We start from the raw sequence: 23,120 nt of genomic DNA, 5'->3' as shown, positions 1-23,120 counted from the left end.
GTCTGCCGTGCGGCAAGACCACATTGTTGTCAGGTGTGTTGCTGAACGTTCAAAACGGCAGAGAAAAAAGTCTGAGGTGAGGCAAACAGTTCTCGTGTCTCACAATAGGGGCGCACATGATCAGAGACATACGGTGGCGTAAGCGAGTCAAGTGCCGCAGCGAATAACATGTTTTGTGTGTTGGTTGAGCCATCAAAACGGCAGAGAAAAAAGTCTGAGGTGAGGCAAACAGTTCTCGTTCCTCACGATAGGGGCGGTGCGCTCATGTTCCTAGACATACGCTGGCCTCAGCGGGTAAGTGCCGCAGCGACTTATTTTTCCCGTCTCGTGCACCCTGACTTTCAACATGGATGACTACATTTGCGCACTTAAACAGTTTTCTGAAGTGGACTTTCAAGCGAAGCAGGAGATAATTACTAAAGGAAGGCCAACACCGGAGCTGAATGGTTTGTTTCAATCAGCAGGACGGAAAGTTACTCGCTCTTTCCAAACGGAGTGGTATACGTGAAAAGACTGGCTTTGTGGGTGTTCTGCAAGAAACCGCCTTTTCTGCTTTCCTTGCCTTCTTTTTTAAACCTGTGGAACTGTGTAGGCTCAAATGGGATTTTGTGACCTAAAGAATTTGCAAAGAAGCTTCAACAAACATGAGCGGTCGGGCGCTCATATTCAAAGCTAGATTGCGCTAAAAACGTTTGGGATGACGAGACTAGACTTGGCTTTGGATGAACAGCAGCGACTCAACATCAGTGTCCACAATGCAAAGGTAAAAGAGAACCGAGCGATTTTAAAAGATGTCATCAATGCGACCTGCTGCCTCGCGAAACAGCACCTCACATTTCGTGGAAATGATGAGAGTAAGAGCTCTGCTAATTGCGGCAACTATGTTGAACTCTTAAAAGACTTAAAAGTGAAGGAATTGAAGGAAGACTTTTACCAAAAAGTGACGGCTATTTTTATCCAGAAGGACCGGCGCATTGACTTTATTACAAGGTAAGACGGCGATAACATTATTTTTGTTTCCTTTTTAATGAAATGCACATCTTGTGGGCGACAGTTTCTACGTGTAAAGAATGCAGAAATGAAACATAACCCGTAAACTGCCACCAATCAAATGGCAAATAGACTGCGCAGACCGCATACTGTATATTTGTAAATCAGATTCTGATTACCAGCTATAAACCTCACCGCACGTCACTGATATATATACATATACACACACACACATACATACATACATACAAATATATATACATATATACACATTAATTTATATATACACAACCCAAAACCAATGAATTTGGCATGTTGTGTAAATGGTGTATAGAAATAAAAAACAATGATTTGCTAATCCTTTTCAACCTACTGAAATTGAATAGACTGCTAAGAAAAGATACTTAAAGTTCGAACTGGAAACTGTTACTTTTACAAATATTAGCTCATTTGGAATTTGATGCTTGCAACATGTTTCAACAAAGCTGGCAAAAGGGGCAAAAAATACTGAGAAAGTTGAGGAATGCTCATCAAACATTTATTTGGAAAATTCCACAGGTGAACAGGCTGATTGGGAACAGGTGGGTGCCATGATTGGGTATAAAAGCAGCTTCCAAGAAATACTCAGTTATTCACAAACAAAGATGGCGCAACGGTCACCACTTTGTGAACAAATGCATGAGCAATCTGTTTAAGAATAATTCTCAACCAGCTGTTGTAAGGAATTTAGGGATTTCAAAACCGGTAAAGTTGGCACGTTGTGTAATTTGTGAACAAAAACTGAATACAATGATTTGCAAATCCTTTTCAACCCATATTCAGTTAAATATGCTACAAAGACAACATATTTGATGTTCAAACTCATAAACATTTTTTTTTGCAAATAATCATTAACTTTAGAATTTGATGCCAGCAACACGTGACAGAGATGTTGGGAAAGGTGGCAATACATTCTTATTCGAAACATCCCACGGGTGTGCAGGCTGATTGGGAACAGGTGGGTGCCATGATTAGGTATAAAAACAGCTTCCTAAAAAAGGCTCAATCTTTCACAAGAAAGGATGGGGTGAGGTACACCCCTTTGTCCACAACTGCTTGAGCAAATAGTCAAACAGTTTAAGAACAACATTTCTCGAAGTGTAAATGCAAGAAATTTAGGGATTTAAACATCTACGGTCCAAAATATCATCAAAAGGTTCAGAGAATCTGGAGAAATCACTCCACGTAAGCGGCATGGCCTGAAATCAACATTGAATGACCGTGACCTTCGATCCCTCAAACGACAGTGTGTCAAAAACCGACATCAATCTCTAAAGGATATCACCACATGGGCTCAGGAACACGTCAGAAAACCACTGTCACTAAATATAGTTCGTCGCTACATCTGTAAGTGCAAGTTAAAGCTATACTATGCGAAGCGAAAACCATTTATCAACAACATCCAGAAACGCTGCCGGCTTCTCTGGGCCCGAGATCATCTAAGATAGACTGATGCAAAGTGGAAAGGTGTTCTGTGGTCTGACGAGTCCACATTTCAAATTGTTTTTGGAAATACTCGACATCGTGTCATCTGGACCAAAGGCAAAGCGAACCATCCATACTGTTATCGACGCAAAGTTCAAAAGCCAGCATCTGTGATGGTATGAGGGTGCATGAGTGCCCAAGGCATGGGTAACTTATACATCTGTGAAGGCACCATTAATGCTGTAAGTTACATACAGGTTTTGGAACAACATATGCTGCCATCTAAGCGCAGTCTTTTTCATGGACACCCCTGCTTATTTCAGCAAGACCATGCCAAGCCATATTCAGCGTGTGTCACAACAGCGTGGCTTCGTAAAAAAAGAGTGTGGGTACTTTCCTGGCCCGCCGGCAGTCCAGACCTGTCTCCCATGGAAAATGTGTGGCGCATTTTGAAGCGTAAAATACGACAGCGGAGACCTCGGACTGTTGAACGACTGAAGCTCTACATACATAAATGATAAATGAGTTGTACTTGTATACCACTTTTCTATCTTCAAGGTACTCAAAGCGCTTTGACACTACTGATGGAGGGAGCTGCCATGCAAGGCGCTAACCAGCACCCATTTGGAGCAAAGTTGAAGTGTCTTGCTCAGGACACAACGGACGTAACGAGGTTGGTACTAGGTGGGGATTGAACCAGGGACCCTCGGGTTGCGCACGGCCACTCTTCCACTGCGCCACGCTGTCCCTAAAACCAGAATGGGAAAGTATTCCACTTTTAAAGCTTCAACAATTAGTTTCCTCAGTTCCCAAATGTTAATTGAGTGTTGTTAAAAGAAAAGGTGATGTAACACAGTTGTGAACATGCCCTTTCCCAACTACTTCGGCACGTGTTGCAGCCATGAAATTCTAAGTTTAATTATTTGCAAAAAAAAAACAAAGTTTATGAGTTTGAACATAAAAAATCTTGTCTTTGTAGTGCATTCAATTGAATATGGGTTTAAAAGGATTTGCAAATCATTGTATTCTGTTTATATTAACATTTAACACAATTTCCCAACTCATATAGAAACGGGGTTTGTATATATATATATATATATAAATAAATGTATATACATACTGTATATATATATATATATATATATATATATATATATATATATGTATATCTGTGTGGTGTTTGCATGTCCTCTCCATGACCGCGTGGGTTCCCTCCGGGTACTCCGGCTTCCTCCCACCTCCAAAGACATGCACCTGGGAATAGGTTGATTGGCAACACTAAATTGTCCCTATTGTGTGAATGTGAGTGTGAATGTTGTCTCTCTATCTTTGTTGGCCCTATGATGAGGTGGCCACTTGCCCAGGGTGTAACCCGCCTTCCGCCCGAAGTGTAGCTGAGATACGCTCCAGCGCCTTCCGTGACCCCGAAGGGAATAAGCGGTAGAAAATGGATGTATGGATGGATATGGGCAGCACGGTGTAATAGGGGTTAGTGCATCAGCCTCACAATACGAAGTTTCCCAAGTAGTCCTGGGTTCAATCCCGGGCTCTGGATTTTTTCTGTGTGGAGTTTGCATGTTCTCCCCGTGACTGCGTGGGTTCCCTCTGGGTGCTCCGGCCTCCTCCCACCTCCAAAAACATATACCTGGGGATAGGTTGATTGGCAACACTAAATTGAAGTGTATGATTATAGAGTGTGTGATTGTGAGTGTCCATGTTTTCTGTCTGTCTGGGTTGGCCCTGCGATGAGGTGGCGACTTGTCCAGGGTGTGTGTGTCTGTATATTGTAGTGGCGTTCTGTACAAAAAGTGCACTTTAATTTAGTGTTGTTTTGATATATCATCTTAGTGACATCATGCACAAAAGCGGACTCATAGCTTGTTTTAAAATGTCGCTGACAATCTTGCACTTTTGTGTTTTGAAATGAGATGAATGTTTGTGCCACTGCTTGATAACCGTTTAATAAATACACTTTGTCAATAGACTAAGTTGTGGGTTCCCTCTCTGCATTAAGGTTTAAAGTGAGCATATATTAATGCAGTATGAAGAATAATGTTTTAATGTAGACAAATAGAATCATCATACTGCTGTGATTTTTTGCATCAAGTGTTCATTCAATTAAGGCGAAATATTGAGATATATCGCGATATGGCCTAAAAATATCGAGATATTCAAAAAAAGGCCGAATCGCCCAGCTTTAGTTCCGGCGACCCCAAAGGGGGGATATATATATATATATATATATATATATATATATATATATACACACATACATACAGACACACACACCCCCATTTTGTATCGCTTGTCCTTTTCGGGGTCACGGGGGGTGCTGAAGCCTATCTCAGCTGTACACACACACACACACACACATACATACATACATATGTATACGTTAGGTCAGGAAAAAAACAGAGGCGATTTTATTCCTACAAGCGTGTTTCGCAGGTTTCCCAGCTCTTCAGGGGATATTGAGGTCACTTGGACAAAGTGCACGCGCTGCTAAATAGCCCGGGGCAGGTAAAATACAAGAACTCAGGAATCTAGAATGTTCAACTCTGAAATCATGCCAGTAAAAAAAAGGATCTCGCAGTGCCACCAGCTTGGCATGGCCAAACTAAATATCTCTGCTGATGGGAATCAGCGGTGATGCATTCAACATTTCTCTCAGTCAGGAAATGCTGGCGATGAAACATACATAATAGATGGATTAAACACAATGACAGGCCAACAGATAATCACCACATAAAATGCAACCTAAACCATTCTGACCAGATGTCATGACTGGTGTGGCAGGTGCATTATCAAACAGCTAAAATTATACACAAAGCAAATTATAACCTGCTACACGAGACTTAGTTATTGTTATGTATATAGAAGGGTGGAAGGAGATGGCACAACAGCAGAAGTACAACTCAATATATTTTATTGAGTGATTGATGAATACGTGGGATGTGTATGGTACTATGTGTTATGCATGCGAGTTATGTGTTGGGATTAACGTCTGTAAATACCTTAAGGAGTGTTGTCAAGTGTGTTGAATGAAAGAGTCCAAATTCAAAGGAAGAGGCAGGAAAGTCCAATGTCCAAAGGGTTTGTGGTGCAGGAGAGAGTGTCCGAGGTCCAAGCAGGGTGTCAATATCGGGAGGGCAATCCGGGTCCAGGGAAAAGGAGTGAGTAATGATGCACGAGACTGGGAAGCAGAAGGAAGACGAGGATGAACAAAATAGGCACAAGGAAACAAGTTACAGGGAATACTACTGGTGGGAAGTCAGAGACGTGAAGCTTACTGCGAGCAAAGCGACGTTCCAAGGTCGAGTGATCAGCGGCGAGTCCTTTTATCTGGTCGTCTGTAATCCCCGTCAGCTGTTCTGATTGAAGATTGACGCCGGCTGTGGCGGCGTGTAGGTGCGGTCTGCGCAGCGCGTGTGTGGGCGTCTCCAGACGCGCTCACAGAGGAGCTGCTGAGTGCACCTGCAGAAGAGGGAAAAGCGGACTGCGCATGTGTTGCAACAGTGCCCCATCCCCTATGCGAGGCCCCAGACGAGCGCCGAAGAACTCCTGGATTGGCTCGATAGAACTCCTCCAATAGTGAAGGATCGGCAAGGTAGGAAGCAGGAATCCACGACCCATCCTCATGCCCATACCCCTCCCAATTGACTAAATAAACTAATCCTCTACCTTGCCTGCGGACCCCGAGGATCTCCTTAACCGTCCAAACTGGATCACCGTTGTCCAAAATTCTGGGAGGGGTGGGATCAGGTGGGGAAAGTGGAGAGCTAGCAATAAGCTTAATTTGGGACACATGGACTACAGGGTGTCGCTTGACTGAGGGGGGTAAGGAAATTTTTACTGCCACTGGGTTGATTATCGCCTCTATGGTATAAGGTCCGACAAAACGGGGTGTGAGTTTGCGGGAAGATACCTGAAGATGAAGATCTTTAGCCAGTAAAAGAACCTGTTGACCCGGAGAATACAAAGGGGTCGGAATGCGTCTTCTATTAGCCATGCGTCACATCCTCTCGGAGGATCTGAGCAGAGAGGCTCGAGCGGCTCTCCAGACTTGACGGCATCCTTTGATGTGCTTGCGAGATGAAGAAACCCCTGCTTCGATCTCCTGTTGAGGAAACATAGGTGGCTGATAACCCAGAGAACACTCAAATGGAGACAACCCGGTAGCCGAGCTCTTCAAGGAATTGTAGGCAAACTTGACCCCGGGCAGAAACTTGCTCCATGATGAAGGTTGCCTGGTGGATATACAACGCAGCATGGTTTCCACACTTTGGTTTGCTCTTTCTGCTTGGCCGTTGCTCTGAGGATGATAACCAGAGGTAAGACTGACCGTGGCCCCAATTCCCTTGCAAAATGTCTGCCACACACGGGATGTGAACTGGGGACCACGGTCTGAGACAATGTCTACAGGGATGCCATGTTGCTTTAAAATGTGAGTAGTGAGGAGATCAGCAGTCTCGGAGGAAGAGCGAAGTTTAGGTAAAGGGACAAAATGTGCAGCCTTGGAAAATTGGTCAATGATGGTGAGTATAGTGGTGTTACCTTGGGAAGGGGGAAATCCAGTGATGAAATCCAGAGAGATGTGTGACCAAGGACGACTGGGAATGGGAAGAGGACCCAGCAGTTCTTCCGGCGGCCTGTGGGACGGTTTATTACGAGCACAAGTACTACATGCTTCGATAAACTCACGAGTGTCATTAGCTATGGACGGCCACCAAAATTGCCGACGGATGAAGGGTGCGCTGAAATCCCGGATGACAGGAGAAAACACTGGAATGCCCCCAGTCCAGGACTCGAGGTCGTAGCTTGCGAGAAACGAAGAGACTGCTTGGAGGTCCCCCCTTAGGTCCCGGACTAACCTTCAGGGCGTCTTTGACCAGATCTTCCACCTCCATTGTGACAATGCCAATAATTCTGGAGGGAGGGAGAATGGTTTCCTCCTGGGTGTTACAATTGGTCTCCTCCAAAATCTGACGAAAGAGGGCATCCGTCTTGGTGTCAGCGGGTCCTCTAGTTGGACCCGCAGCGGAGGGAGATGCAGAATGCGCATGTCCCACAACAGTTATTCCTGTTCTTTGCGGGGTATTGGGCAGTAAAAGCAGACTTACATTTCACTCTGTCTAGAGGAAGACTCTTTGTTTCTTCTCCAGTTCAGTCTCATTGACTCCAGATCATTTGTTATTGTTCTCCTACATGTGGTTACAGGCCTCACTATTTCCTTTTCCCATATTGTAGTGTCCACTCCACTGGGTGCCTTCCCTCTTATATCCTTTAGGTGTGGCCTAACATTGTCAGTCGACGTTTCCTTACGTTGCAATGGGTGTAGTTCTTTGTAGCACCTCTTTGTTTGTCCCAAAAACCATGCTTGACCATGATGTTCCTGGGATTAAAAGCTTTACCTTTTTTCCTCCAAACATATTGCTGGGTATTGTGGCCAAACAGCTCAATTTTGTTTCATCTGACATCACATGGACAGAGATAAGACCTTCTGGAGAAAAGTTCTGTGGTCAAATAAAACAAAAACTGACCTGTTTGGCTACTATACCCAGCAATATGTTTGGAGGAGAAAAGGTGAGGCCTTTAATCCCAGGGAAACCACACCCACCGTCAAGCATGGTGGTGGTTGTATCATTCTCTGGGCCTGTTTTGCTGCCAATGGAACTGGTGCTTTAATTGGGACAATGAAAAAGGAGAATTATCTCCAAATAATTCAGGACAACCTAAAATCATCAGCCCGGAGGTTGGGTCTTGGACGCAGTTGGGTGTTGCAACAGGACGATGACCCCAAACACACGTTAAAAGATGTAAAGGAATGGCAAAATCAGGCTAGAATTAAGGTTTTAGAATGGCCTTCCCAAAGTCCTGAATTAAATGTGTGTACAATGCTGAAGAAACAAGTCCATGTCAGAAAACCAACAAATTTAGCTGAACTGCACCACTTTTGTCAAGGGGAGTGGTCAAACATTCAACCGGAAGCTTGCCAGAAGCTTGTGGATGGCTACCAAAAGTGCCTAATTGCAGTGAAACCTGCCAAGGGACATGTGACCACATATGAAAATTGCTGCATGTGTTATGTTTAACAAAAGGGGAGGTGACGGCAAACGAACACCAGGTGGCAGTATGTCCAAAGATTTATTATATATAGTAAATATATACATAAATCTGTAATACTACTACTACTACTACTAATAATACTAATACTGCTAATGAATAAACCAAGGAAATGAAGTCTGACCAAAACACAAGTGTGTATGGTGTAAGGCTATGTGTGTAGATTAGCTGAAGGATGTCTTACCGAAATGTTGACGAGAGCGAAGTAACGCGGAAGTCCGTGGGAAAACGTGTCCAAGCGGGAGGTCGAGAATCCAAAAGGCAGTCCGGGAGGCAAGGGGAACAACAGGGGATCCAGGAGAAACACGGGGAGAGTCAGGTACAGATGGCTATAATCCGGCGAGTGATGGCAGGTTGTCCAGGTCTATAAAGGCAGCTCCGTCATTACCATCAGGTGTGAAGTTTGCAGGTGACTGATTGCAGCTGGCGGCTGCTGCAAGGCGGAGACGCGCGCAGCTCATTCCTGGATGTGTGCGCCCGTGGGCGTGTCCCGAGTGGCGCACAGATGGACGAGCGGCGCTGGCAGGGGTCTGAACCGTAACAGCATGTATACTTTTGACCCAGAAGATTTGGTTACATTTTCAGTAGACCCATAATTAATTCATAACAGAACCAAACTTCATGAATATTTTTTGTGACCAACAAGTATGTGCTCCAATCACTCTATCACAAAAAAATAAGAGTTGTAGAAATTATTGGAAACTCAAGACAGCCATGATATTTTGTTTACAAGTGTATGTAAATTTTTGATCGTGACTGTATGCACCTTTTCTTCAGTTTCTTCATTCACTTGCAAGTTTGGAGGGTGTTCTTCCTTTACTGACATGACCTTTGTTTTTTCAGTGCTGATCCTGAGACCGACCTTTGCTGCTGTGTCTGACAGGGTGTTTGTCATCTCCTGTAGAGCCTTGGCTGTGTCTCAGAGAAGGACCAAGTCATCAGTGAAATTTCAGGTCAGTTATTCTTGATAACTGATTGAACAAAGCTTGGTTTGTTCACGGCTTTGCGCATCACAAAGTCTAGTAGTGGGAAGAGCAGGTCTGAGTACTCCTAAAATGATGTCGAAGTATATACTCTGAGTGACTGGCACCATTTCTGACACAGCAGCAGGGCTTTGTGTACAAATTGATTTGTGTGGTATTGCATAGATTTTTGCTCTGCTCCATACCGGGTTCCTGTGTTCCTATCAAGTCATAAAAAGGTTGTCTTTGCAAAATGTTCCCAGTCAGACGTCAAAAATGTTTGACAAAATGTTGTCATTGTGGTTAAATATAGTCTTCAAAATGCATATATCGAATTGGATACTGTAGACCAGTGGTCCCCAACCTTTTTGTATCCGGGGACCGGTCAACGCTTAATCATTTATCCCGCGGCCCGGGGGGTGTCCTTTTTTTTTTTTTTTTCTTTTTTTTTTCTTCTTTTTCATGAAAAAGGGACGTTTTTGTCATGAAAAGGGAGGTTTTTGTGGTTGGTGCACTAATTGTAAATGTATATTGTGTTTTTTATGTTGATTTAATAAAAAAAAAAATAATAATAATATATATATATATATATATATATATAAAATATATATATATATATATATATTTTTTTTTTATTATTTTTTTTTTTTCTTTTTTATAAAAAATTCTTCTGCGGCCCGGTGGTTGGGGAGACCGTTTTTCAATTTATAATGGAGCTATGCCCTCTATCCTCTTACATGTTGCTTTTATACAGTATAACACAATGTCAATCTAAGGTATGTGTCATAATGTTCATTACCTGTGTGTGATCATTGTATTGCAGACATGTTCAAAAGTAGGCTGATGCTTTTGATGCTGGCATGGATATTTCAGGGCAGCCATGAGCAAGATACAGATTTTCAGCCTCCTCTTTCCTTCAATGACAAAATGATAAATGATGAAAATCTTGAAACTAATGAGAAGATCACAGACCCTCCCACCACTACCACTTCCCATTCCACCACAAGTATTGCTCCTCCCACTACCGCCGCTGCCCCTTCCACCACCACCACCGCGCCTTCCCCCACTACAACCACTTCCCCTTCCACCACCAACAGTATTGCTCCTCCCACTACCACTGCTACCCCTCCCAGCACCACCGCTGCTCCTCCCACTACCACCTTTAATCTCCCCACCACCACTGCTCTACGCACTACCACCGCTGCCTCTCCCACCACCACCACATCCTCTCCCAGCCCCACTACCACCGCTGCTCCTCCCACTACCACCTTTAATCTCCCCACCACCACTGCTCTACGCACTACCACCGCTGCCTCTCCCACCACCACCACATCCTCTCCCAGCCCCACTACCACCGATGCTCCTCCCACCACCACTGCTCCTTCCAACCAAGGGATAATGGTACCTGACAATGCTCTACACACTACCACCGTTTCCCCTCTCACCACCACTACTTTCCCTTCCACCCCCACCACCACTGTTACGCCTCCCACCACCACACTTCTTTCCCCCAGTACCACCACCACCCCTCCCACCACCACCAGTATTGCTCCTCCCACCACCATTGCTCCTCCCACCACCACATTTCCTCCTTCCTCCACCCTTGCTCCCCCCACGACCACCGCTTCCCCTCCCACAACCACTGTTCCCAGTACAACCACTGCCACGGTTCCCACCACCACCGCTACTCCCACTACAACCGCTGATCTTATCCCCATCACCACCACCACCTCTGCCCTTCCCACTACTGCCCTTCCCACCACCACCTTTCCCATTACCACCACCGCTACACCCACTACAACCGCTGACCTTCCCCCCACCGCCACCTCTGCCCTTTCAACTACCACCGCCGCTTTTACCACCACCACCACCACCGCTACTCCCACTACAACAACTGACCCTCCCACTACCACCACTGCCCTTCCCACCACCACCGCTAATCCCACTACAACCGCTGACCTTCCCCCCACCACCACCGCCACCACCACTGTCTCTCTCACCACCACTACTTCCCCTCCTACACCCCCAATCAATCCCCTGCCTACCACAACCACCTTTCCTGCCCCCTCTACCCCTCCCACCTCCACCACCACCAGTATTGCTCCTCCCACTACGACCACTTCCCCTCCTACCACCACCCTTTCTCCCCCCACGACCACCGCTTCCCCTCCCACCACCACCACCACTACTGTTCCCACTATAACCACTGCTCCCACCACCACCATAACTGCCTCTCCCAACCATGGGACAGTGGTACCTACCCGTCCCATTCCCCCCACCAGCACTGTCCTTCCCACTACTGCCCTTCCCACCACCACCGATCCTCACACCACCACCACCGATCCTCCCACTACAACCGCTACCCCTCCCCTCACTTCTGCCCCTCCCACCACCACCGCTGACCCTCCCACTACCGGCACTGACTTTCCCGCCACCACCGCTAATCCTCCCACTAACAGCGCTGCCCTTCCCACCACCACCATAACTTCCACCACCACCACCACCACCAGTGTTGCTCTTCCCACTACGACCACTTCCCGTCCTACCGCCACCCTTTCTCCCCCCACGACCACCGCTTCCCCTCCCACCACCACCACCACCACCACTGTTCACACTACAACCACTGCTCCCACCACCACCATAACTGCCTCTCCCAACCATGGGACAGGGGTACCTACCGGTCCCATTCCCCCCACCACCACTGTTCTTCCCACTACTGCCCTTCCCACCACCACCACCTCTGCCACTCCCACCGCCACCGATCCTCACACCACCACCACCGATCCTCCCACTACAACCGCTACCCCTCCCCCCACCTCTGCCCCTCCCACCACCACCGCTGACGCTCCCACTACCACCACTGACTTTCCCGCAACCACCGCTAATCCTCCCACTAACAGCGCTTTCCTTCCCACCACCACCACCATAACTTCCCCTCCCACCCATGGGTCAGGGGTACCTACCCGTCCGATTACCACCCACCCCACCACCATCACTGCCCTTCCCACCACCACCGCTACTCCCACTACAACCACTGACCTGCCCCCCACCAACACCACCACCTCTGCCCTTCCCACCACCACCTTTCCCACTACCACCACCGCTACTCCCACTACAACCGCTGACCTTCCCCCCACCACCACCTCTGCCCCTTCAATTACCACCGCCGCTTTTACCACCACCACCACCGCTCCTCCCACTACAACCACTGACCCTCCCACTACCACCACTGCCCTTCCCACCACCACCGCTAATCCCACTACAACCGCTGACCTTCCGCCAACCACTACCACCACCTCTGCCCTTCCCACTTCTGCCCTTCCCACCACCACCACCACCACTGTCTCTCTCACCACCACTACTTCCCCTCCTACCCCCCCAATCACTCCCCCGCCTACAACAACCACCTTTCCTGCCCCCACTACCCCTCCCACCACCCCCACCACCACCAGTATTGCTCCTCCCACTACGACCACTTCCCCTCCTACCACCACCCTTTCTCTCCCCACGACCACCTCTTCCCCTCCCACCACCACCTCCACCACCACCACTGTTCCCACTACCACCACCACCGCTCCTCCCACTACAACAACTGACCCTCCCACTACCACCACTGCCCTTCCCACCACCACCGCTAATCCCACTACAACCGCTGACCTTCCCCCCACCACCACCACCACCTCTGCCCTTCCCACCACCACCACTGTCTCTCTCACCACCACTACTTCCCCTCCTACCCCCCCAATCACTCCCCCGCCTACAATAACCACCTTTCCTGCCCCCACTACCCCTCCCACCACCCCCACCACCACCAGTATTGCTCCTCCCACTACGACCACTTCCCCTCCTACCACCACCCTTTCTCTCCCCACGACCACCTCTTCCCCTCCCACCACCACCTCCACCACCACCACCACCACCACTGTTCCCACTACCACCACCACTGCTCCTCCCACTACAACAACTGACCCTCCCACTACCACCACTGCCCTTCCCACCACCACCGCTAATCCCACTACAACCGCTGACCTTCCCCCCACCACCACCTCTGCCCTTCCCACTTCTGCCCTTCCCACCACCACCACCACCACTGTCTCTCTCACCACCACTACTTCCCCTCCTACCCCCCCAATCACTCCCCCTCCTACCCCCCCAATAACGCCCCCGCCTACCACAACCATCTCCCCCAACACCACTGCCCCTCCCACTACCACCAACATCACCACTTCCCCTCCCACTACCACCGCCGCTCTTCCCACCACAAGCATAACCGCCCCTCCCAACCATTGGACAGGGGTACCTACCCGTCCAATTGCCACCCACCCCACCACCACCGCTGCTCTTCCCACCACCACCACTGTCACTTCCATCAATCACCACCATGTCCACCACCACGTCCACCACTACCACCACCAGCAGCAGCAGCACCAGCAACCCTACCACCACCACCACCACCACCACCACCACCACCACCACCATTATTGCGACTCCCACCATAACCACTTCTGTCCCTGCACTAATGGCGGTGCCTCTATCCAAAAGCACTCACAGATACAAGGTGAGCTCAAAAGAGTAAGACAACACAAGAGGTCAAGTGCATTGTTTGTATACTAATCATTATTATGTTCCTTTCTCCCATCCAGCTTTGGTTATCACTGCAAGTTTACTAGCTTTGTTTGCACTATGAGGAACAGCTGCCAACACATTTAAGCACGCTAATTCACTCAATATCTCTCACAAAGATTTGACTTTTTGTCATCATCTATAGTTTGTAAAGAAAACAAAAGTCAATTAACCTAACTAAAAATGTGCACACCTCATTGTCACATGTACATTAAAGTTATTCAGTGGCATTTTTATGTCAATGATTCAATTCCTCACATGTCTTTCCCTAATGGGACAGTGATGAGTAGAAGAATGTGGGTTTTTTTTTAGCTATTTTGTGGTTCATTAAAAATGCATACATATATTTTTTAATGCACCAAAGTAATTGGGAAACACTAGTAGCTCTCTTTGGACTCATTGATCGTTTACAAACTAAGTTCGGAGAGGAAGTGACGCCAGAAAGACCGTGCCCCTCACAGGAAGTGACGTCAGAAAGTTGGAGGCAAGTAATCCAGACATGTCCGTGTGGAAATCACACATAAATGATAAATGGGTTATACTTGTATAGCGCTTTTCTACCTTCAAGGTACTCAAAGCGCTTTGACACTACTTCCACATTTACCCATTCACACACACATTCACACACTGATGGAGGGGGCTGCCATGCCAGGCACTAACCAGCACCCATCAGGAGCAAGGGTGAAGTGTCTTGCTCAGGACACAACGGACGTGACGAGGTTGGTACTAGGTGGGATTTGAACCAGGGACCCTCGGGTTGCGCACGGCCACTCTCCCACTGCGCCACGCCGTGAATACCTTAAGAGAAACAAACGCACAGTTGCAGCTATTTCGGATACAACACTTCTCAGACGAGATTGAACTACCGTTTTGGATAAGGCCTGGAAGAACGGCAGCCTGGGGAGATATGTTTGTCAACAAGTGTGTTGTGCTGGAGGGACAGCAAGAGAACTTTCGAATGTCTGGGTCAGCTGTGATTCCATTTAGTGAAAAACTTTGTCCATTTCTTGAAAGGGACTATTACTACTTATTGTCCACGATGTATGTCAAGAGATTACTTGTCTGGTTTTGTACTCCATAACTATTGTGAAGCCATGAAGTGGTTGCGGCCGTCAAGTACAACCGCTAATTTCAGCATAGAAGCACAGTGTCCTGAACAGATATGAGCACATTCTCCTGTGGTTGCTTGTTGTAAAATAATCTTTATCACATTGTTTACTTTCACATGTCCATTAAAGATATGATTCATGTATGATGGCTCAGGTGTGATTCGCTACAATAGGGCCAGTCTAACAGCTGCTGATGGTGAGGCAAGCAAGGTTTACTGTTAAAAGAAATGTGGCAGTAGTCTACACTGAAACACAGGGTAAGGATACACTTCCAGGTCAGAGGTGACTATAACTAGGGATGAGGTTTGTTAAAGGGGACATTATCACCAGACCTATGTAAGCGTCAATATATACCTTGATGTTGCAGAAAAAAGACCATATATATTTTTTAACCAATTTCCGAACTCTAAATGGGTGAATTTTGGCGAATTAAACGCCTTTCTGTTTATGCCTCTCTGAGCGACGACGTCAGAACGTGACGTCACATCGGTACTCAACGCCATTTTCCCCTACACATCAGATGCATCGAGTCAAATCAGCTTTGTTATTTTCCGTTTTTTCGACTGTTTTCCGATACCTTGGAGACATCATGCCCTGACGGTGTGTTGTCGGAGGGTGTAACAACACGATCAGGGACGGATTCAAGTTGATTTACGTAGAATGTGCACTGATTAGCAAGGCATGCTAATCGATGCTAACATTCTATTTAGGCTAGCTGTGTTTACATATTGCAGCATTATGCCTCTTTTGTAGCTATATTTACAGTACATCTATGTAGGTGTACACCTAATATTGTGCATGTTTGTTATGCATCTCTAATAACCTGAAATCCCTCAAAATGTTTGCATCCAATCGTATCCAAGACCTTGGTAACAGACTCGGCCAATCAATGACTTGCTGGCTGGCGGACTGGCAAATGAGAGGAGAGGAGGTGCGGGACAAGGAGTGAGAAGAAAAACAACAAGGAAAAAGAGATGAGAGATGGCGGCACCTGGAGAGCTCCGAGATTGACGAAGATTGGCTGACGGAGATTTGCGGTAGGAGTAACGATAAATAACAGTTTAGCTCTTAGTTACCGCGTGTGTGGCAGGGTAATCTGGGCTACGGAACTGTTAAGGGTTGTCAGTGGCGTGTGGAAGAGCGGAAGACTCCATGCTAACCACGTTGAAGACTCGTCCGCCATTATACCAGCAACAAGTATAAGTCGTGTAGTGCGAGACACACGTCCTTGTTAGGTAGGGAAAAGTGTTTTTTTTATTTCAAGTGTATTGTTAGCCGTCGTCAACGTGGGAGTCTCGTCACGTCAGAGGGACGACATCCAGCCTGTTGACTCCTGCAGTACAGACGTGTCTGCAGTACAGACGTGTTTGTGGTCGGGGCATCTGCCAGGGCCAGTCTCCCACGTGGTCTACTGGTCGCCAATGTACTGGCCCAGGCTACTGAGGGGAAGGTCCCAGTGCGCGTGCTCAACTCGAGTGAGAAGACCATCACATTGTTCCCAAGGTGCAGAGTGGCAGAGTTGAGTAAACCCGATGTTATCGTACCAAGGGAAGTAGTGTCCGTGGAGGAGGTGGATGGAGAAGTGTACGTGAGGAAGGTTAGTCGTGGGGAGGTCAAGTCGGTAGAGGGGGATGGATCATTGTATGTTCCGGTACATGCAAATCTCGAGGGCCTGACGTCACCACAGGTGCAGAAGCTGGACGATCTTCTCAGGAAACACAGGGATGTGTTCTCCGAGCATAAAAGTGATTTTGGGTACACTACCACGGTGACCCACCATATTCAGACTGGCGATGCAAGGCCAATTAAGCAAAGACACCGGCGTATACCTCCACACATATTTCAAGAGTTTAAGAGACACGTGCAAGACTTAGTCGCACAGGGGGTACTTAAGGAGAGCTGTAGCCCGTGGGCCTCCCCTGCGGTAATTGTCATCAAGCCAGACCAATCTGTACGGTTCTGTTGTGATTACCGTAAGCTAAATGGTGTTACATTGAAGGACGCCTACCCACTCCCGAGGGTTGAGGAGTCATTGGATGCCCTTGAAAAGGCAAAGCTTTTCTCATCACTAGATTTGACAGCAGGCTATTTTCAGGTGGCAGTCCATGTAGACGATCAGGAGAAAACAGCTGTTACTACACCATTTGGCCTATACCAGTGGACTAGAATGCCTTTTGGTCTTTGCAATGCCCCTGCCACATTTCAAAGGCTGATGGAGGTAGTCCTAGGTGATCTGGCATTTGACGTGTTGCTGATATACCTGGACGATGTCCTGGTGTTTTCTAACGACTTCAATAGCCACTGCGAGAAACTGGACCTAGTGTTCAGTCGTCTGAAGGAACATGGGCTGAAACTTAAGCCAAACAAGTGCTTCCTACTAAAGTCAGAGGTCAAGTTCTTGGGTCATATTGTTTCGGCAGAGGGTGTTCGAGTAGACATGGAAAAGGTCAAAACCCTCCGTGATTGGCCGGTGCCCAGGAGTACAAAAGATGTGCGGCAAGTGGTGGGGTTCATGTCGTATTACAGGCATTTTGTCCCGAAATTCGCCCAGCTAGCAAAGCCGTTACATTCTCTAATGGGAAAGGGGAAGAAAGAGAGTGGAGGCCAGCCTGTCCTCTTTGTGTGGAGTAGAGAGTGTCAAGAAGCTTTTGATAAGCTAAGGGAGCACCTTATGTCAGCTCCGGGACTCGCGTATCCTGACTTTTCCCTCCCTTTCACTCTTACCACTGATGGGAGCCTTCTTGGGTTGGGGGCAGTGCTTAGTCAGCGGCAGGAGGGGGTGGAGAGGGTTGTTGCCTTTGCTAGTCGAGGTCTCCGGGGTTCTGAGCAAAATGACAAGAACTATATTGCGTTTAAGCTCGAGCTGCTAGCTCTTAAATGGGGGATAACAGAGAAATTCCGGGATTTTTTAATGTACTCAAAATTTGTCGTGGTGACTGATCATAATCCTCTGCGTTATCTCGAAACAGCTAACCTCGGGGCGGTGGAGCAGAGGTGGGTCGCCCAGTTGGCAGAGTATGATTTTGAAGTGGATTATAAGCCGGGGAGGGAGAACACTAATGCGGACGTGCTGTCTCGGCTCCCTCGAGCACAGGAGCCTGAAGTGAGCGACACTGATAAAGACTTTCTGGTCATTCAGGCTGAGGAAGTGCGGGCTGTTCTATGGCCTGGACAGGAGACAAATGCAGGAAGGTCTAGTGTGCAGGTGGCTTCCCAAGCTGCTGTTGCAGCAAAGGTTGCTGGGTATAGCTGGGAGGAGCTTCAGCAACTTCAGGTAGAGGATCCTGTAGTGGGTCCTATAGCGCGGGCAACAAAATGTAACGCTCGGCCCAACAAGAATCAGTTACAGCGGATGGCCCCGGAAAAAAAAAAACTGTCCTCACAATGGGATGGACTGAGCATCCTTCATGGTGTCCTATTTCGTAGTATTTGTGACCCCAGAGATGTTGAAGAGGTGCACCAGTTGGTAATACCAGAGTCTCTGCGGAAACATGTGTTCAGTATGGAGCATGAACATGGGGGTCATTTCAGTCAGAAGGGTACGCTTGCACGTGTGACACAAAGTTTTTACTGGCCCTCAATGAGCAGAGATGTACATGAGTGGGTGAGGCAGTGTAAGCGTTGTGCACTTGCCAAAGACATATTTCCAACTATCCGAGCCCCATTGACATGCACTAATGTGACCACCCCTCTAGAGGTACTGGCCATGGATTACACCCGTTTGGAGGTGTCTGTGGGTGGCTATGAGAATGTGTTAGTCATGACTGACATGTTCACGCGTTTTACAATAGCTGTGCCCACAAAAGACCAGTCTGCTAAAACCACAGCCAGGGCCTTAGTCAAACACTGGTTTGTGTATTATGGCTGTCCCTCTAGGCTTCACTCAGACCAAGGCCGCAGTTTTGAAGCTAGTGTTATCAAATAACTCTGTCGTATCTATGGCATCGCCAAGAGTCGGACAAGTCCATATCACCCCCAGGGCAACGCTCAATGCGAGCGATTCAATAGGACGATGCATGATATGCTTAGAACTTTGACACCAGAGAGGAAACGGAATTGGAAGGAGTATCTTCCTGAGCTTGTGATGGCTTATAACAGTCACATTCACTCCTCAACGGGATACTCCCCGTTTTATCTCCTCTTCGGCCGAGATGCACGACTGCCTCAGGACATTCTGGGGGGAAAGGACTTGGAGCTCAGTGACATCGACAACCTCGATGATTGGGTCCTCAACCACCACGAGAGGCTGAAAGTGGCCGCGGAGGCCGCCGGGGACGCAGCTCAGGATGCATCACGGCGACGCAAACGTCTCTACGACCGAAAGTCACGAGCTGCACTTGTTCGATCGGGCGATCGAGTACTGCTGAGAAATCATCGACCAAGGGGAAGGAATAAGATCCAGGACAAGTGGGAGCCAGAGCCCTATATAGTTGTCAAGCAGAACCACCCCGACATACCTGTATTCACAGTCAGGCCTGAAACAGATGGGCCGTCAAAAGTAGTGCATCGAAACCAGATGAAGCATTGCACCTTTCAGACACCTGTTAGAGAAGTAGTTACACCCAGGCACAAGAGAGTTGCATTTGGTTCAGACACTGACTCTGTAGGGTTAGTTTGCATTCCTTGCACTCCTCACAATACACCAACACCAGATGAGGGTATTCGAGTTAGTCAAAGGGAATTGATGGATGTTGAGCCAGAGGCAGTCTTTAGCGGGAACCAGGAGGGGGTGTCGGATCATGAGAGTGGGGGTGCCTCTAATGCTAACTCTGGGGACGGGTCTGTTTTGGGGGGTTTATCGGAAGATGCAGATAACTCTGAGTCAGATAACGAGTCTATGATAGTGAGCCGTCCACAGAGGAAAACTAGGGGTCAGTTACCTGTTAGGTATCGGGAGGGGTATGTTCTGAAGTGAATTCCCTTTCTTTGGTCATGTTTTGTGTCTTGATATGTGATTTTTGTTTTACACTGTGAAAAGGAATTAATGTATGTTTAATTCTGGCCTGTGTTCTTAAGCTGTAAACAAACAGGGAAGTCTATGATGTGGCAGGGTTTGGAAGGGGGGAATGTAGGTGTACACCTAATATTGTGCATGTTCGTTATGCATCTCTAATAACCTGAAATCCCTCAAAATGTTTGCATCCAATCGTATCCAGGACCTTGGTAACAGACTCGGCCAATCAATGACTTGCTGGCTGGCGGACTGGCAAATGAGAGGAGAGGAGGGGCGGGACAAGGAGTGAGAAGAAAAACAACAAGGAAAAAGAGACGAGAGATGGCGGCACCTGGAGAGCTCCGAGATTGACGAAGATTGGCTGACGGAGATTTGCGGTAGGAGTAACGATAAATAACAGTTTAGCTCTTAGTTACCGCGTGTGTGGCAGGGTAATCTGGGCTACGGAACTGTTAAGGGTTGTCAGTGGCGTGTGGAAGAGCGGAAGACTCCATGCTAACTACGTTGAAGACTCGTCCGCCATTATACCAGCAACAAGTATAAGTCGTGTAGTGCGAGGCACACGTCCTTGTTAGGTAGGGAAAAGTGTTTTTTTTATGCAAGTGTATTGTTAGCCGTCGTCAACGTGGGAGTCTTGTCACGTCAGAGGGACGACATCCAGCCTGTTGACTCCTGCAGTACAGACGTGTCTGCAGTACAGACATGTTTGTGGCTCGCCCCCCCCCCCCCCCCCGCTCTCCTCCTCATCCTCTCATGCCAGTGATAAACGGTGCGGTTGGTGAGTAAAAAGACTTCCCCTGCCACATAACTCCACCATTTGGACCGGACTTTGCGCCCGTGTTGGACAGGGTTTTTTTTGGGTTTTTAACGATCTGTAACTGAACGTTACCGTCGGATGACCCAACCCAAAAGGAACTTTGAACTGAATGTGAACAAGGAGAGAACATTGTATAATGTGAAAACTGTGTGAGACTGTTTTCGGGTTTGCTATTAATAGCAAGGGTACTGTGTGTGCATTGTGTTCACAAACATACGACTGTTATTTGCATGTGTGGGATTTTTGCTGGGGTTTTGTGTGTTATTGTGCCACTCTAGTGAAGTGAAGGTGAACACAACGTGTTGGGTTTCTTATAGGGGTTACAGATTATTATAGAAATCAATCCTATAAGTCTATATCTTGTTATTATATATTTTTCTACTTTTCTGCCTTACTTAGTATTAGAGTACTAATACTAGTTTAATAAATAATAACCTTTTCCAACTTTCATGATACTGATTTTATTGTGAAGTTTTTCCTTTCCCTGAAGTAGTGGCGTCTCGTCCTCTGTTCTGGAGCATAATAGTTAGGGGGAATACAGTAAGTCCCACACACTGACACTTACATACTTATTCTGTACTTTAGGTTCTCATCGTGACAGGTTCAAATCCTAGAGCCTAAGCTATTGTGTTCTGACTGGACAGCCAGAGTGAACACGAGATTCATAGGCTTGGGGGTTAGGGATTTAGCTCCTCTAACTTCCTGCCATTCAGGGAAGAGTGATTTACCCCTACTAGGCAGACGTAGGTCCCGTCTGTTACATCTAGCCTTTTCCTCCATCCACATTTAATGCCAAACAAACACTTAGCAATTGACAGATTTAAGTTGCTCCAGTGTCATGAGATGCAAAAGTCCCCCGTTTGTTTTTTACCGACAATGCTACGACAGAGATGGCACAGACATGGCAAGAATGTCTGGATATCCTGCGACACTCAAAGCAGATGCATTCCCAACGATAAAGTCAACGGAATCACAAAGGTGAGTTTTGTTGATGTTGTTGACTTATGTGCTAATCAGACATATTTGGTCGCGGCAGGACTGCCAGGTAATTGATGGTAACATGCTATTTAGGCTACCTGTATGTACATTTGAAACTATATTTTCCTTCCACCCACATTTAATGCGAAACAAACACTTACCAATCGACGGATTTAAGTTGATCCAGTGTCAATGCGAAAGTCCTGATCGGTTGGTCTGCACATTTTACCGGCTATGCTAACGCAAAGATGGCCGAATAGCGTCAATAGCTATTCGCTCAATAGCTTCAGTTTCTTCTTCAATTTTGTTTTCGCTATCTGCCTCCATACTCCAACCATCTGTTTCAATACATGCGTAATCTGTTGAATCGCTTAAACCGCTGAAATCCGAGTCTGAATCCGAGCTAATGTCGCTATATCTTGCTGTGGTATTCGCCATTGTTTGTATTGGAATCGCTATGTGACGTCACAGGGAAATGGACAGTGGCTTAAGCAAATAGCAAAAATCAAGCACTTTAAATCTTTTTTTTAGGGATATTCTGGGACGGGTAAAATTTTGAATTTTTTTTCGAAAAATAGAATAAGCCACTGGGAACTGATTTTTATATGTTTCAACCCTTGTGAAATTGTGATAATGTTCCCCTTTAAGAAATTATCGAGTTTGATGCCATTATTGAATCCTCTTATTGAATCGATTCCTTGTTGAAGCTCTTATCGAATCCAGATAGGTTGCTGTATGTGCACTGAGTTCTAAAAGCCATCGATGTTATATGACTGGGACACGCTGTTTATAAGGAGAAAAAGCGGACGTGACTGAGGACAGCATGCGGCCTTTAATGGGTGAAGGTTTTAGTTGAGAGGACGCTAAAGGCACGCCCCCAGTGAGCACATAGTGCTGCTATCTGCATTGCAAGTAAAAAAAAGTGCCGACCAACATCACCAACATGGACGAGGTGCCGCTCACTTTCGACATCCTGGTGAAGCACACTGTGGAGAAAAAGGGGACCAGCACGAATTGACACGCACAACGGGGCAAGAGAAGTCGGGTTTTACTGTTGTGCTAGCTAACTATGCTAATGAGCAACGAGACTGACTTTGAAA

The 23,120-nt window shown here is 47.1% G+C and overlaps 1 protein-coding gene across 2 annotated transcripts in view; it reads left to right on the top strand.

Moving 5' to 3' along the window:
* The window catches only part of LOC133560643 (mucin-2-like), a 26,396-nt gene extending 4,906 nt beyond the window's left edge, over nucleotides 1–21,490 (top strand). Inside the window, exons 2-5 of one of the 2 annotated variants that reach the window (XM_061913405.1) lie at nucleotides 3,013–3,127; nucleotides 9,421–9,530; nucleotides 10,363–14,097; nucleotides 14,183–21,490. In XM_061913405.1, coding sequence (XP_061769389.1) covers nucleotides 10,365–14,097; nucleotides 14,183–14,226 — 3,777 coding nt within the window. In that variant the 5' untranslated portion in view covers nucleotides 3,013–3,127; nucleotides 9,421–9,530; nucleotides 10,363–10,364 and the 3' untranslated portion in view covers nucleotides 14,227–21,490. The remainder of the gene's footprint in view (nucleotides 1–3,012; nucleotides 3,128–9,420; nucleotides 9,531–10,362; nucleotides 14,098–14,182) is intronic. The other variant, XM_061913404.1, reaches the window with a different exon arrangement.
* Nucleotides 21,491–23,120: the final 1,630 nt, after the last annotated feature.

This window comes from Nerophis ophidion, linkage group LG10 (assembly GCF_033978795.1).
Source record: "Nerophis ophidion isolate RoL-2023_Sa linkage group LG10, RoL_Noph_v1.0, whole genome shotgun sequence".
Classification (NCBI taxonomy): domain Eukaryota; kingdom Metazoa; phylum Chordata; class Actinopteri; order Syngnathiformes; family Syngnathidae; genus Nerophis; species Nerophis ophidion.
This window is presented reverse-complemented; position numbering and strand designations above follow the sequence as displayed.